The sequence below is a fragment of the Anthonomus grandis genome, chromosome 12, assembly GCF_022605725.1.
Source record: "Anthonomus grandis grandis chromosome 12, icAntGran1.3, whole genome shotgun sequence".
Taxonomy (NCBI): domain Eukaryota; kingdom Metazoa; phylum Arthropoda; class Insecta; order Coleoptera; family Curculionidae; genus Anthonomus; species Anthonomus grandis.
The window spans coordinates 14,972,246-14,990,388 of record NC_065557.1 but is presented as its reverse complement, the minus strand read 5'-3'; the positions used below and the strand labels follow the sequence as shown (position 1 = coordinate 14,990,388).

Sequence of the window (18,143 nt, the reverse complement as noted above, 5' to 3'; positions counted from 1 at the left end):
CATTTTAGGATTTTCTGGTAAGGAACCAGTTTCCTAAATGGGGTGAAAGGTGGAATTATAGTGTTTATTAAGTCAATTAAATATTTCAAATTTCCTTAATGCCTGCTGTAAAAAATTTTGAGCAAACATTGACATAAACCTGATAGAAACTCAAAGAAACATTTTAAGAGCTTTTTTTAATAAAAGTTTATAGTGTTAAAAGAAACAGGCAAATGATATATAGTAAATTAAAATATGTTTTCATAACATCCGAATCTTAACAATTATCTGTGATTCATTTAATTCAAATTCTCAAGTAGACCTGATATTTATATATTTTTCAAAGGCCTTTCACCGTCTTGACTATGGATTCTTATAGGTAGTTTTGGCCAGTCCAGTATTGTGGCTTTTCCTTAAGAAGTCTTATTTAATGGATCGTTCACAATTAATAGCGTCACAGTTCAGTCAGAATAGTTGCCACATCAGATGTACCCCAGGGTTCTATTTTGAGACCCTTCTTTTTCAATATATTTATAAACAGGATTTCTGTAAATCCTTAATTATTTGCTGACGATCATAAAATATATGTCCAAATCATCTCTGACTGGATTGTACTTAAGGAAAATCTAGACAAAATAAATTCCTGGCTCAAAAATAATAATCTATCTCTTAACCCTTCTTACTCTTACTCTTTTACGCAGAAAAAAAATCAATGATTCTTATATCTCCTATAAAAGATAAACCAGTACCTAGATTAACAGAATTTACGGATTTGGGGCATATTTTTGATTCTGCTCCTATATTAATCAAACATATAACCGACTTAGTTGTCTGTAGTTATCGAATGTTACGTTTTGTCATACGTAATACTCAGAAATTTAATAGCAGTTCTACATTAACAATGTTGTACGTTGTTTTTTTTTTAAATCATACTCAGGAACTTAAGAATACACAACGCAAATTCCCGAAGTATGTTTCATTTAAGTACAGTTCTGGATTTACACTAGGGGCAGTCGGGGCAAGTGCCCAGTGCTGCAGAATTTTGAGGGGCGGCAAATCTCAAGAAAGAAAAGAAAATATTTTCAACGGTTATACTTATAAATTATCATGGGGAATGTTTACATGTCAAATATAAAAAGTAAAATTTGCTTTAATGAAGTAATTGCGAAGATATCATCGAACAGTTTGCAACACAAAAAGTCAGACGCGGCTTTCGATGAAAACGACACGCTTATATACATCTTTAGATTTCTATAGCTGTCAGATCGTTTTTCGAAACAGTTAATAATATTTTCATAGTCTACATGATCAAACAAGTCTGTAATTAAAAATCCGTCTCCATTTTGCAATTGTATTAAATGACAGAACATTTTACATCCTTCAATTCTTAATAAAAAGTATTTTTCTCCTGTTATTTTATATATTTTTTGTCTTCGTGATAAAAAAAGACGAAATTTAATTTTTTCAAAAGTTATGTTACTTTTTCTCAAAGTTAACTTAGGTTAAAAATGGAACGTTTGACTCTTAAAAGTGTAAAAAAAAGATGGAATAAAAAAATTATTCATTCAGCTTATTACAGATCCTATGAAGCAAGAGATAGATCGAACGATAAAATATAAGTTTATTTACATACAAGAATTTTTATCTGTAGAAACTTAAATAGAATTTGCTACTTCTAGATCGTTATTGATAAGGCACAGTTCACAGGCCACAAAAATAATCTTGTAACTTTTTACTGTTTATTTTGCTATTCATGTTTTGCAGAAAACACAATAATATGTACATCTGTGATATAAACGTAAATGTACAAAATAAATCAGTTAACCAGCAACAAATAACAAACCTCAGCATACGATTTTACCTACCCTAACTTCGCAAGCTAAAATCACCTCAAAGAAAGGGCGGCATTTTTCACAGTGGTCAAGGCGGCATTTTTTGTAAATCCGGGCCTGTTTAAGTCCAACAGAGTCCCTCCAGAGATCACAAGAGGAATTATTAGATAGATTTTCACTACTTTCCATTAAAGATAGACGTAAATCAGCTGACCTACAACTTTTGTTTAAGCTGATAAACAACTTGTGTGACTCGTTTAATTCTAGCACTGCACGAATTAAAAATTTTCACTTTTCTTAGACATGCTGGATTTGGGAAAGTGGTATATGCTATAGTTACTTAGTTATTTATAGTTTCGCTAATGATAGATGAGGCTATTCTAGTGATTCTAGGGAAATCTGTAAGGTAGTGTAATGAAAATAAATTAAATTAAATAAAGCATCTATTTAGGATTGTACCTTATGATTTTCGTGACTCTAAAGAACTTGAAATAACCTACGATCATAGCCATTCTGCATTAAATGGTAAAAACAAGGATTCGTATCACATCAATATAATAAGCTAACGAAGTTTTTAATCAAAATTGACAAGGTAGATAGTTTTTACAACTGTACTATTAAGACAGGCCACCCCACCTCTAAGATCTGAAGCTTTTTACAAGAATAAAGAGAGCAAATATGCTGCCTGAATCTCTGATACCACCCAAAATAGAAACATTATTTATGTGAACAAACATAGCATATTTCGAAACTTATTGAAAAACATTATGGACATTATAGTTGAAAACAAGATAGTTATAGATATAGATAGACTCTAGCCTGTGGAAATCTTATAGACAATACACCAAGACATACACACAGGAAAGAAAAAATGCAGAACTTGTGATTTCATAAATATAAATTGGATATTTTATACATTTGTATAAAATTGATTCTCGTAATGCAGATCATGTTTTTTTTGTAAGTATGGATGTCATTATCATTCAATATCTGAATACACATGAATAATAAGTTTTTTCTATCATTAGATATTGCATCTCAAGATTTCGAACTTTGCATAATTACATAATAAGCACATCTGAAAGTATGGCGGAAACTTAAGTAATTCTAAATAATCTTAAAATTAAATTAAAACATGCATAAAATAAAATTTCGTAAAGCTTCTACGCCTAAAATAATTAATTAAGGCGCTCATTAACGAGGCTCATTCACCTTAAAAATAAAGCAGAAATGCGCTTAATTTAGCTAATTATAGCATTTATCGCGGATTTTCTAATCATTTTAGCAACACTGACGAAAGCTCCGTGTCTATACACTTTGCTTAAGTTCATCTTTAAAAATGAACTCAAAGAAACGAAAAACAAAACCAGTTTTCGAAAAACAACGCCAGCATTAATGGCTTTTTCCTTTATTTAACAATGTAATTTCTGTTTGCCAGTATATAATACGCTAATCTATTTTCGACTTTATCAACACAAATAATTTTATTAGGAAACTACCGTGGGCAAATATTTGCGCGCGCACTCATCGGTCGATTATAAATATTATAAACTGTACCTTTGTATTAAGCATTTTAGCTTCATTAGTTGCTAACTTAGTTGGTGACTCTTTTCAAAGTACTTTTTAATTTACTAAAATAATATTTAATTAGTATAATGGAAGTTTTTCCTAAAAAAGAAACCATCGCCCTTAGGCAGAAATTGATTGGGTAAGTTCTTTATTTGTTAGTAAATAATTTTTTGAAGAACAAAGGTTATTTTGAGAGGTTTAAGAAAAAACTTTATCTTTGCAAAGAAATGCCAACATTGCTTTGAAAATTTATATCAATATTTGTTAATTTATCTTAAACTCTGCACTTTCAGTTTATTTTTCTAAATTTTCGGAAATTTAGATATTAAATGTTAAATAACGGTTTCTTTTGTTACTGTTGGTTTTCTTGTAAAGACATGACTGACGTGATTCCTATTCCCAAAGTTAATATGGGTCCCGTCATTATCGATCTGGGAGCATTTTTCTTTCATCTTTATCTAAGATTCTTGGAAGGATTATATTTGCTTAAATAAATACGAATATAAGCCAACCGGGGTATTACGCTACTATAGGTTCTCCCTTCGATATTTTAGATAGAACTATTCTTTGTCAAAGGCTCAAATATTTTGGCTGTTCAATTTAATCAAAAGTCCTTAACAGAGAGGAGCTAAAAAGTTTGTAATGGATCAAAAGTTTGTAATTATTTCCATGTTCAGAAAAATATTTCTCAGGGAATCACTTTTATTTTTCTTATATACCTGTAATTTTCAGAGTTATTTATTTAATAAATACTCGTTCTCGCCAATATGCGGATTATACTCAAGTTTATTTACCATTTTCTAGGGGTCAGAATTTTTGTCTTAAATTTCGCTACAATTGTTGGAAATTTGACCATGTAATGTCTTTATTGGAAGTATCCAAGTAGTTATATCTAGAAGAATGGTATCTTGTGCATTTCTCTACTGTAACTTACAGAATTATATTCTCAACAACTGCCACATATCTTTTAAATAAAGTTTTATTAAATAAGTTTTTTTTTAATTTACTGCTAAGTTTACAAAATCGTTAAGCTATAAGGAAGTTGTTATTGCTATTGCTCTTTCTAGTGGGTTAAAATCTGCTATCCTACTCTATCCAACTTTAAACATAAAATTAAAAAGACTATTCTTTGAAAGCGCTCGTGAAATTCAACCAATGTTTCAATATCGCCTATAGTGCCGGATATCCTATTTAATTGTTTATTTTGTAGCCTTAATATAATTCTTCCATTTTTTCTACTATTCTTGTTTTCTCCTTTTATTACATTATTTGTATTAGTTGTTCAAATTTATTTTAAGTTAGAAGTATTATTTCATGAAAATATTTTTAGTTGCACAGTTAGATATGGTTGTCTAGACTTAGGTTGTAAAACGTGATAACTAATCTATACCTTAAAAAATAAATAAATAAAATTGTGCTAATATCGGTATAACTATAAATATATTTTATCCAGAATAAAGCTTAAATTCTCCATATATAAAGTAAAGCTAAATTTTACATATAAATCTCAAGTGCTTGTTGAAAAAATATGATACATAAAATATTGATGTTTTTCTTTTCTTGTGAAGTTAATCATTTTTTCACAAAAAATTTTACCAAAAAATAAGAATTTTTTGAAGTAAATAAATGATGTACAAGAAGAAATGGTGTGTTAGAAAATTAAATATTCAGGTATGTAATAGCAGGACATTCATGGTTAGAAATCCAAGCATTAATTAAAGACTTCTTGGCGAAAAATGTATATTACACAATTCTATATAATATTCATAAGATACATTATCATAATTTTACTAATACTGCCGAAATACTATTTTTTATTTTCACTCAATAACCTCTAGGCTTTTTTTGGTACAAATTAATAAACATTCATTTCTATTATTTGCTATCAAGATTTCACTTAATAATTAATTGTTATTAAATAATCGAGCCTAGCAACTACATGAAAAATATTAGATAATAAAATTAAGTTATAAGATAAATTTAAGTCTGTTTCCATTTAAATTAGGTCATTCAAAGGCATTGAAATAAAGGACATACTATTCACGTGATAAGGACGGTTTATAAGAGCAGATTTAAGAGAGGCTTTTAATTGTTTATTGAGTATTAGATAACAAAATTTTATAAAATGATTGAGTTTTGTTTGTGGTAATTAGATAAGCTCTTTAAACTTTTGGCTGAAATTAAATAATCTTTTAATAATGATCTTAAATTAATTTATTAGTGTCGAGATTTTAAAGCTTTTTTAATAATAATTACTTATATTGACTTTTGGTATCTATGGAACAAAGTTGTAGGATTAGGATAAATATGAACAAGACTTGTTTTTTTTTTAAATATGCCGATGTTTCAATCATTTATTTTTAACTTCTTAAGGGCTATTTTTTTAGATTCAGAAGCTGGTCAACTACAATATTTATACAAAAAATGTTTTTTACTCTAATGAAACGCTTAATGCACTACTATCTTAATTTATAGGTGTAAATCGTTTATACAGTATATATTTCTTATTTTTAGCCCTTCCTGTCAACTATTCTTTAAAAATGACCCGCTAAAAATCGTGCGTGCAAAGGGCCAATATATGTACGATGAAAATAATAATGAATATTTGGACTGCATAAACAATGTAGCACATGGTAAGTTATTTTATTTTTAATAATTTCTCACTTGTCCAACACAAAATACATTGATTGAGATGTCTAATGGACTGTTTAAAATTTTAAAATTAATAAACGACAAGAAGTTGTTGATAAAAAAAATAGAAAAATATAAGTACCAAAAAATTAAAGGCCTCCCTTTCTTATAATAATTTTATTATCGCTAACAAATTCAATAAAATGCTCACTTTCGGATGTAATTGAATAAACAATACAAAAAATATATATAACTTCCGTTTTTCTTTTAAATATAATATTACCTGTTCGATTCTGGTAATAAAGTGTATTGACAAAAGTGCAAGGAAACAAATTCAAATTAAATAATAGAATATTTGCTGTCAAATTTTTACGTTTTATTTTTGATAAAAACAAAATTTTGTGTTGATCTGTGATCAAGCTTTCTTATGAAATATTCCAAAAATAATTTAATCAAAAGTCACTTTGATAATTTAAAAAAATTATATTTTTTTTATTCTGACCTTATTCTCAAGAATATTAACACATACACATATTATCCTCTACAATGTCGTATGAAATTTATCAGCAGTCGTTTCGTCTTCAGGCCACTTTATCCACCAACATTATCTATAATCATTTATAAGTTTATAAGTTAACCTAACTCGGCCATAGTTTTCTCGTCTTTAATCTAGTCAATGAAAAATTAATTTTTATTAAATTTTAATAATTTATCCTCTTAATCAAGCTTGAACATTTAAATGAATTAAACTGGTACACAACACAAGCGCAAACTCCTAAGTGAGTTCAAAAATTACCTGTATTTTGCTCCACTATATTTTGTTTTAAAGATATTGGAAAAGAAAATATTTTTGCACGGATACAAAAATTAAAAAATATTTTATTTATTTTAGTTATATAATATATATATTTATTTTAGTCTTACCACCACTGACACATTAACCAAGTCTTCATACACTCAGTGACGTAAACTTTTTTATTGGATGTTTTAATTCAAATAATTTTGTCAATTATTCCGAAAATAATTAAAAATGTATTTCTTTTTTGATAAAATTTTATCATTTTATGAAATTCAATCTCTGCTATATCTGCCCAAATATATCAAAACATATTTGCCTCGTTTTTGCTGATGATTTTCACCGTTTTAAGGAAGACATGTCTTAATTTCACTGATGTTTCCTAATCAAAATAACAAAAAGTTTTGTATATGTACACGCCCGAAAATTTATTTGATAAAAATTGTTAGTAAGTTACAAACAAATAATTGAAATCAACAAAAAATGTATATATTAATAAAACTTGTATGAGATTTCATGTCATTTAATTTGTTGCGAACAAAATTTTAATATACAAACCAAAATCCCCAACCCTAAACAAAATGAAACTACTTAAGAAATAAACAATTACATATATGGCACATTTTGAATAAAGGCATATCAAAGCTTCAGAATCTTTTAATACAATGAAAAATAGACTTTGTTAATAAAAAAAACTAATGTACATGAATATAGATTTCGCTCTATCATTGATCCTTAAATTCAAGTACCGAGTCTTTTGTCTTTCAAATACGTAATTTTTTGCATGAAAAATTAACTACAGACCTGTTGATTTATATTAGATTAATTTGAAATTTAGATACAATATAATAAAGACCACTAAAAACTATGTTTTTTTTTTCAAATTCAAGTATAGTTTAAACTATTATGCTTATCTAAATGGCAATAAAAAATTCCTAACGCTCTTCAATGAGCCTAAAGTTTTTTTTCTGTATACCAGTGTTATATGAACTACTTTGGATAGCTATTGAACTAATTTAACCCCTAATTAAATAATCAAAACTTGTACTAGCATTAATATAAAAAAATCTGGTTATTAATAAATCATTAACAACTCAGACACATTAAGTTTGTATTTGATGAAATTAAATTGATTATGATAGTGTAAAAGCAAAACGTCTATTTCTAAATCATTTTAGAATATCTATAAGAAATAAAAAAGAATCAGATTTTCTTTGTAACTACTTCTATAGAAAAAAGAGTTAGTGCAAAAATGTATATGTAAAAATTCTGTATATGTTTATATAACGTTGCCTGAAATTAAGTCAGTGTTTTATTCTTGAAGATTGATTAATTTAGCAAAGTTGACGATTTTTTGCTTCTGATTAACATATAATTGAATAAATATCTCAGTTAATAAAGAAAAATGCAGAAAAATTACTGTACTAATTCAATAAAAGATCTTCAAAATTTAAAAAAATGAACAATAGTTCATTTGATGATTAAATACACGATTCAAAAACATAAAGGATATATTCGCATCGTAGACAATTACACGCCTAAATAAATGATATCAATTGCATATTTCTGTTTGCAAATTGTGACGTCAGTTTGTGCGTTTCAAAATGTAATCTTTTAATTTAATGCAAACTTTTTATCTGTTTAAAGCTCACAATAAGACGCTTATAATTTAAATAATAAACTATAATTCCTTGGTTTTATCGGCATGACCGCAGTTATCACGCAGTAGTTTTCCTCATTATCATTATAGATAACGGTTAAATCAGCATTTTCTACTGTAAAAAGTAATTATGTGCCAATATTAAACTACTTATCACTCGGATATTTAGTAACTTTCCAGTCGATAGGCATTTAATGTTATTTTAAGCGAGAATTGTTATAAATAAAGAAATTAGACTAACGACCTTATTCTGATTTCGATTTCCAGACAATACAATTAGGCAACAATGCGCTAATAATAACTTTCATTTGTTTATACATCTATTGTTTAATAATTAATTTATTGGTTTATAAGATAAGAGAACATTTAACCGATATACATTAAATTTTAAGATTAAATAAGTAAATAAGTAAAAGTTTATTGAAAAAAGTGTTTATTTAAGATAAGGGTTTTAATAGGCTTATTAAGAAACTAGACGCCAATCTTAATCTTTATTACCTATTTTTGATTCAAATGAATTATAAATAGGTTCATATTCAGTCCAAAGCCTTTTTTGCTGTATGTAGTCAAGTGAAAGATAAGTTAATCTAAGAGAAACCTATACTCAAAACTATTGCGTTATTTAAAATTTATAAAATAACAAGTGATTTAACATTTTTCCATGTATTGTGCATAAGTTAAACTTAAGTTACAAAACCAATATCAAAATTAAGAAAAAACTGAGCGACTTATTATGTTTTCGCAATTTTTAGTGTTTTTTTTTTCATTCTTTAAAAATATTTGTTAATTGACTAATAAGAAACCATATTTAGTATGTTTTTATGAAAATCCCATCACAAAACGTTAGGAATAGTCCTTAATTTATCAAAAAAAGATGCTGGTTAGTTCTCTATAAACTACCTCTTGAAAAATAGTCTTGGTCATGTTTAGAAATAGAAACAATATTTTATTTACGTTCGAAGTATATTTAAGTTTCCTCTATGTATTTTTTCAATGAATATTCTTTATAGACGTTAATTTTTCATAGCGTGTGAATGAAATTTCTAAGAATGTGCGTAATGCTAATTAAGAAGATGCAGAGGATTAGCATGTTATCGAAATCGATTTATATTTACTTATTAAGTTTTAAAATATTTAAGTCATACTGCATAACATTCTTTTTAAAAACGGTAAAATTAAAATGCAAATTTACCACACATGCATTTGAAGCCGTAATATACTAATTGTGTGAGCGCATTCGATCTTTCTGACCATGGAATCCTATTTAGGCGAAGGGTGGGCTTTTCCAGGGAGACATATCTGTTATTTGTCTCTTATCTCTCAGATCCAATATTCTATAAGGTTCATAAAGATTGCCAGTTATTTTTCAGAAAAATACAAATATATCAAAAAAATAATTGCTTCGTTTTTGCTAATGATTTTCATCGTGTTAAGGAGACATTTCTTAATCTCACTGATGTTTTTAGCTCTAAGAGGATTTCAACTCACAGGTTTTCGAAAAATAAAATGAACTTTAACACTGATAAATGATTTACGTTTACTTATACTAGAAAGTTAAATTTGATAAACTTTAGGCTATTATTATCAATGACTCTGTATTGACAAAAAAGCAGGAAATTAGGACCTGGGTGTACACTTGAAATACAATTGAAATGTTACCTCCCATTACGATTGTATTATGAATAATGTAACTCCAAAAAAAGAGACAATACCTACCGTTATCTTATTTTTTACTAAAGTATGCTTGCTGGATTCATATAGTTACAAAAACTATATGAAGAGAAAAACACATTGAGGTTTTCATTTACTATATTTTAAATAACATAAAGTACCAAAGCAGCACATTTATTAACTTACATTACTTATAACATTACATTATTAAACATTTATGTACCTTAGATGTAAGGTTAATCGTAGAAGTAACCATGATGCACTGTTTATAAAAGTCTATGAAAGTTGAATTTTTTAAACGCAATGTATGCAAAATAATGTGATATATTTTAGATTTGCCTTGATTTCAATATATCTATATGCATTATATTACATATTATTACTGTTCTATGAAGAATTTTCATTTATTCTATTTTTTATTTTTAACCTGTTATTATTCTGTTATATATTACTTCTTTTATCTCCTGATATTCTTATACTGTAATTACCTTTTGTAAGAATTGTGTTATATGAATTGAATCAATAAGTAAAAACTTAAAATAAATTTTTGAACCGATTAATAAAGAGTAAGTAAAACAAATATATTTATTAACTTAGCAAAACACTTCCATAGCAATAAGCAGTTATTAAAAATACCTAACGAAAAGCTCCCAAATAGATAGTTTTAAATTCTCCTACCTATTGATTGCTAATTCTTTGTGAAAGAATTGATATTATCAGTAATTAATATATATATATATATATATATATATATATATATATATATATATATATATATATAACCTCAGTTGATGTAATTAAATCCGATAGTGTTCAATAAATTAAATTACTAGCACATGGTGAATCATACTACATAAGGAGATATTCCAAAGATATTTATTAACTGAAAAAAGAACATACAAAAATTGATTGAAAAATGGATTTCTATTTCAATGCACACATAACTTTATCTATATACGCCACTTTGTTTTATATAGAACACAATGCAAACTAGGAAATTCGTAGATTTTTTACTTTGATTTTATTTCAATAAGAGTTAAGCTAATAATACTTTCTATATGAAATATAATTAGCTTCATGGAGACTAACATATATTTTGTTATTGTAAATTAAATTCTAAATAATATAGTTATTGACCGATTTTAGGATTGAAAGAAGACCGCCATTTTCTCAAAGAGACCCAGATTCAATATTTTAAAGGGAACTACACAAAGTTTCGGTCTCAAAAGTATTTATTAATTCTCACAGTAGGTTACACGTGTTTTGCTCATATTAAGAGCATCATCAGACCTTAAAAATCGACTACAAACAGTCCATGCTTTACGGTCACATTATACATACACACGATTATCGGATGTAACGTAAATAATTATAGCCCAACAACCACCTGTACGCGTTTCGTGGTTATTATTATTTAATCCGTAATAAATTAATTAAGTCCTATATAAGGCCCACCATGATATATTTCATCATAATTTGCCAATAACCTGGAGTAAATTTAACACTAATTATTAATAGTGAACCTAATTATTATGATTCCTTTCTCAATTTCGCCATTTTCATACATTACTTACCTGTTTTAGTTGGCCACTGTCACGACTCAGTAGTAAACGCCGGCAGCCACCAAATGGCACTTTTAAGCACCAACAATCGCTATCTTCACGACAATATTGTAATCTGCGCTCAGAAAATCGTTGATACGCTTCCCGATAACTTGGAGGTCTGTTTCTTCGTTAATTCCGGCTCAGAAGCCAACGATCTAGCTCTGAGACTAGCTCAGATCCACACGGGCAATAAAGACGTTATCACCCTTGAACAGTAAGTAGCGTTTATTCGTGCATGTTTATTGTGGGTCCATTTCAGAGTTCGCCGTCCAGAGGACAGACGATCCGCTCTTGTGATGAGGAGGGCGTTCGATTATTTGTCGTCATATCTTGATTAGGGTTGTGCTAGTTTTACGGAGTAGAATGAAACATGAGACGTATCCAAAAAAATGTATAGGGAGAGTCAACGTGTGCGCGGAGTAGTTTATTTCTGGACTATTGTATAATTGGAGATTTTTCATATTTTAATAATAGTTTGCAATATTGTGGGTGTTTATTAAAAACAGATGCTGCAAAGCTAATTTTATTCGAATAAAACACGCAGTTATTCACACAATTGCAACAAAAAGCAATCTACTTTTTGGAATCACCCAGTATATTATAAACTATTTTTAAAATATAAAGAGTATTAAATTATTATTTAGTCCAGGAGTACGTTATCGTCAATTATTTTCAGGTTAATAATCTACTCCGCGCACTTGTTGACTCACCCTGTACATCTTGATGTATAGACTAATACTAATTTTGGTACCTCCCATGTTTAATACCCATAAGATGATATATTAGGAGATTTGCTACGAAAATATGAAAAGTGAAAATTTTCTAACAAAAAAAAGCAATCTCCTCGAAATCATCGTTGTGGTTTAGGTAACTTTTGAGTTTTTTCCATTTTAGACGTAGCTTTAACATCTGAAAGAGCCCCTTCTAATGTATGTGTTTTTGTTTTTCTCTTCCAGTTTAAATAAATAATCAACGGGAATCAATGACTCGATCTACAGGTTATCCGACAAACTGAAGACAGCAGGCCTTTGATGTTTGCCTGTACTGTACTCACTCTAGTGCCTGCCAATATGTACTAACTGCACTATTTGCGACTTGATTTTTACATTGTCTATAAAACACATTTCTTATGTAAATGCGTGTGAAGGTACTAGTCTATGTTTAGATATTATGCGTGTCACCTTAAAAATTGAAAAACACTCGAACCGTGTTGCAGGAACACAGTTTAGATTTTAAGAATTGCAATGTTAACTTATAGATTGTTATACGATGCATAATATCTTTAGGCTAGTTGTAGTAGAAATTCAAGTATTCAAAACTGATTTTAAGAAACCGATCTTCATTTGCAAAAACTTCCTCACTCGTCTTTATTGAATGCTTAATCAACCGATTAGAGCGCGTTTTCATTCATAATAATTATCAGTTTTGGATAAGGATGGAATTTTTTCTGGGGATTGGGGTTTATTAGGTAGATTCGACCACCTATATTTTTTTAGCGCTTACCATGGCCACTTGACATCTTTAATTGACATTTCTCACTACAAGTTCGGCCTCCCTGGAGGTGTTGGCCAAAAGGAACATGTGCATCTGGTAAGTTGGCTTAACTCAAACATATGTTTTAAAGAAAATAATTAGTGATTAAGGGAGTCAGACTGGCCCCGAAATATGAGCTCTTTACTTATGTGTCTTACCAATCATGCAAATCAGAATATGAATGCACTCTATAGTATATTAAATAAAAATGTTGAATCATATTTCCCTAAGGAGTATTAATAATAATAGATTCCCTTTACAGTTTTTAGGAGAAACAATGAAGTTAATAAAATACATATAAAGAATAAGTTATATAAATAGTGGAAGATTATATTGATTTTAAATTGTTTTTTCTCTAACCAAGGTGCAAAAAGCTTTGGAAAGTCTACTTACTTGAAGGGTGCAGGACCAGATGATATTCTAGCCATTTTTGTAAGGTTATGGTTCGCCTCCTCTTTCCTTGTCACTAACTATTATTCAACTAGTCTCTTTCATCTAGAATCTTTCTGATCCTTAGAAGGCATCAGCAATTATTCCAATACACAAAAGTAATGAAAGAAATTATGTCAATAATTGTAAATAAGTATGCTAATTATAAGCTCAAATAATTCGAAAAGTTGGTTTATACCATACATTTTTCATTTTGTGAATGGGTAATCACTATCGTGTATTTAAAATTGCATACAACAGTCAACAGTATAGTTCATCTGCAAAAAAAGGAACTTGTATTAAATCTCACTGATTTTTTCAAATTATTTTAGTAAGATATTTGATGAAATTCAATTGATCTGCGGAGATGAGTTTAAATCGTATTTATAAATTAATCACTTTTATAGGATCTACCTTTAGAGATTCTACCCAGATGCAGGTTTGATTTACTTAATATTGAACATTTGGTGTGGTCGAGCAAAACCAACACCAACTTTTACTGTTTTTGATCCAGCACCAACTTGACGTATTAGGTGGGAGCATAACTTTCTCAATAACTCATATAAGAGAGATTCTTGCAATTCAAACACTTTGTGAGTTAAAGCCAATTTTATAAACTAAGATCCAATACCAGACATTCATTTATTCAATGCTTGAGAGTTTGAAATGTATATTGCAACATCAAGATACAAATCAATCTGTCAACTTCTATGTGAATATTTCGTGCAATTAGGTCCTGTAAGCGATTCGAAGCCCTAGTAGGCAGTCGAACTTCTTTACATTCCTTTATCTCATGCGTATTCTAGACCTTTTTCAATGACGCCATATTCAACCGTTACACTTTTGCACATTTCTCAATATCGAAACTTCGCAAAAACAGTCTGCTTCATTTTTCGTTTTGTCATCTCCTTGTTTACTAAATTTAAAGCACCAGAAAACTTTATTGCAAATTTCTTAAAAACTATGTGTAATAAAATATTCTTTTAGGCATCCTGTCCAGATACATACCGAGGAAAATACCGTGATGACCAGTACCCCGCCGAAGAACTGGGAACTTTGTACGCCAACGACGTGAAGGACCTATGTAACATTGCTCAAGAAAATGGAGGAGGTGTATCCGCATTTATCGCGGAAAGTTTGCTAAGCTGCGGAGGACAAGTTATACCGCCGAAAAGCTACTTCAAGCAAGTCTACGAACACGTAAGGAAAGCTGGAGGAATTTGTATTGCCGATGAGGTCCAAGTAGGATTTGGACGAGTAGGCAAGAACTGGTGGGCTTTCCAAGACTACGATGTGAAACCAGACATCGTTACGATGGGTAAGCCAATGGGAAATGGACATCCTGTTGCTTGCGTGATTACCACAAGGGCAATCGCTACTAGTTTCTTCAATACCGGCGTTGAATATTTCAATACTGTAAGTTGGTTACTTGAGGTGTTAGAGCTTGTAAACTATTTTGTTCTTTGCAGTATGGAGGTAATCCGGTTTCCTGCGCAATTGCCAACGCCGTTTTTGACACAATCGAAAGAGAGAATCTTATAGAAAATGCACATGCCGTAGGTAAATACCTTCTTGAACGTTGTCAAATGTTGGGACAAAAGCATAAGTACGTGGGAGATGTTCGGGGAGTGGGACTTTTTGTTGGAATTGATTTAGTCGAAGACAGAGAGACAAGGAAACCACATAAACAATGTGCACAGATGGTTGTGCAAAGGTGAGACTTTTGATAAAGCATTTTTTTGTACAAGTTGCTTTTAATGCCCATACTAAATAGCAGTCAGAATTTTACTACATACTGAAGATCATAGTGGCACCTTGTGTGTTGGTCTAAAAACATATTTTATTCATCTAATTTTTAAACTGGTTAAAATGTTCTTAAGTGTAGCTTTTTCACCATCTTCAACTTCTGGCATAATATACTTAGACATATGAATATTGGGTAGTAAAGTTGAACACTTTAATGAATGTGAAAATTTTAAACTTAAAAAAAATTGCTTGCCTTAATTAATTTGTAATATATTTACCGTACTTTAACCTCATTATTCTTGACAATATTAATTATAATAATCTTAATTTTAACTCCAATTAATTAATTTTTAGAATGCGAGAAGAGCATATCCTAGTAAGTTCAGATGGGCCAGATTGCAACGTAATTAAGTTCAAGCCACCAATGGTGTTCACGAAAGAAAATGTAGATAAATTAGTGTCAACGTTAGACGAAGTGCTTAAAGAATTCAGACAAAAGGAGAAACTAGATGCCAAGATGAAAAGTTTACAAAATCTGGTGCCATCTATTATTGCAGAGCATGCCAGCAAAGGGCAAAGACAGCCAATGGTCAGACCTAGTTATAAGGAGAACACCAAATCTATATAGAGTATTTATTTTAATTGTTAGTTTATTTTTTTAATGTACAGATTAAGGCTCTAGGTATTTTTTTATTTATTATTTTGTTCGTTGAGGATGTTATTTTATTTTTACTTATATTAAGTAATAAAAACTAAACTTTTTCACTACAAGGTGTTTTTATTTGGAATAGAACAATCTACTATTAAACAGCGTATGCGATTTGTACTTCGTGTAATTTGTTACCTACTAGTATTCATGAAAAGTATGGTATTGAAATGTTTTATAATTTTTGTAATGGAATGACCGACTTCTGTTTCCTTATTTCATCAAGCAATTCAGGTAATATTTTTTATTAATGGTATTGAATTCTGGTGGGCCATCCATGGAATTCAATATTCTATGTTGCTCTAATGTTATGGTTACCACACGTCTTATTACAAGTTATTCCGAAGAAACAGGAAATCATTTGTTTAGATATGCTTCGTGCACGAATTACTTTTGTCGGATTTAACTGGGCTAAAATACGGTGGTTTCATGCTCAAAGGCGTAAATGTAAGATTCGTCACCTACGAGGATATTATGCACAGATTTTGATACTCCGCAACTGTTTTAAGAGCGAAAAAATTTTTTTCACGATCAAATATTCAAACAATGATGATCTTTCTTGAATAGTTCCTGAACACAACAGATTTTGGTCGCCTCAACATCGACTTGTCGAAAGATACCGCACAAAGTGTTTATGCGTCATCTCCATCTTTTCATTGAGACAAAATATTTAGGTCCACATTGAAATAAAAATGTCATAAAAATTTTATTGCATGAGACATTTATTTCATCATGGGTTTTCACAATGAGGATAAAATTTCTTCACAGGTTTCAACTCACAAGTTTTCGCGATAGTTTGAAATTTTTGGTTCATGAGACACGTTGTACTATATTATGCTGTTTCCACCAGTGATTTGATTGTTTGTGCGTATTTAGAAGCGATGGTTACAAAAAAAGATCGAAGAAGAGCTGCAGCTTATTATTATTTAATAGCTTCCCGAAAAAAAAGATCTCATAAATTTTGGGTACGCGATTGGATTAAGCAAAGAGAAACACACAATCTAATGACTAGCTTATTGGAAAAGTTACAACTAGAGGATCAGGAGTGTTACAAAAATTTTCTCAGGATGTCGGCGGCCGATTTTCAGTATTTACTTAGCAAAATAAAACCTGCGATAGCAAAACAGAATACATTCATGCAAAATTCAATTCCAGAAGCTGAGAGATTAGCCCTGAGTCTTTGGTTTCTAGCAACAGGTAAGTAGTTATTAGCCCTTTTCGTATTTCACAATGGGACGGCTTTAGAACCGTTCAAAGCAGCAGACCAAATATTGACAAATGTTATTATTTTAATGACATTACTATGACATTTAGTCAATTGCTTTGAACCGTTCTAGAAACATCCCAATAAGAAACCCGAAAAAGGCCAATATTTTTAAAGAACTGATTTTATGATAAATATATATATTTTTTTTGTAGGTGATAGCTACCACTCACTTATGTATTTTTTTCCTATACCTGTTTGTACTATATCAAGAATAATACCTGAAGTGTGCTCCGCAATTTATAATATTCTAAAAGAAGAATACCTACATGTAAGTTCCATAAATTATATTTATTACAAAAGTTGTTTTTTTACATTTTAAATAAAGCAGATCCGCTTTCCTCATAATACTTCACAAGACTAATGTCATTATCCTCATCATCGACAATGTCTTCTACTGGGGTATCATTAACTGCTGGTGCCAATAAAGGATTATTTACACAAATGGATTGAAACTGTGAAGGTTTATTATAAGTTAGGTGTTAAGGAATGTTTATTAAGTTGGCAGCTGCAACTGTGAAGAAATATCGCTTGAAATGGCTGGATCTTCATTAATAGACATCTGCGATTGAGACAAATTATCATTATGTAGCCTGGACTCATAGCTGTCATTCATATTTAAAATGATTCGCTGTATTTCTCGTTTTGCATGCATCTGCAAATCATGAGCTTTCAAATGCACGTTTCGCAATTCATCCGTCACATAGTCTCCAAATATTTCAA

At 29.7% G+C, this 18,143-nt stretch overlaps 1 protein-coding gene across 1 annotated transcript; it reads left to right on the top strand.

Annotated features, from left to right (window-relative positions):
- Positions 1-3,351: 3,351 nt before the first annotated feature.
- Positions 3,352-16,221, top strand: LOC126743320 (5-phosphohydroxy-L-lysine phospho-lyase). The gene is made up of 7 exons (XM_050450351.1): positions 3,352-3,519; positions 5,895-6,013; positions 11,722-11,956; positions 13,239-13,332; positions 14,692-15,120; positions 15,174-15,418; positions 15,805-16,221. The coding sequence occupies exons 1-7, from the start codon at positions 3,467-3,469 to the stop codon at positions 16,076-16,078; spliced, it is 1,449 nt and encodes a 482-aa protein (XP_050306308.1). The 5' UTR covers positions 3,352-3,466; the 3' UTR covers positions 16,079-16,221.
- The last annotated feature ends 1,922 nt before the right edge of the window (positions 16,222-18,143 follow it).

What these genes read in the sequence shown, in the direction of transcription:
- LOC126743320 (XM_050450351.1), top strand. Translation starts at nt 3,467, where the DNA reads ATGGAAGTTTTTCCTAAAAAAGAAACCATCGCCCTTAGGCAGAAATTG. An exon ending in GACGTTATCACCCTTGAACA is followed by an intron (nt 11,957 to 13,238) that starts GTAAGTAGCGTT and finishes ATATTTTTTTAG; the next exon opens with CGCTTACCATGGCCACTTGA. An exon ending in GCGTTGAATATTTCAATACT is followed by an intron (nt 15,121 to 15,173) that starts GTAAGTTGGTTA and finishes TGTTCTTTGCAG; the next exon opens with TATGGAGGTAATCCGGTTTC.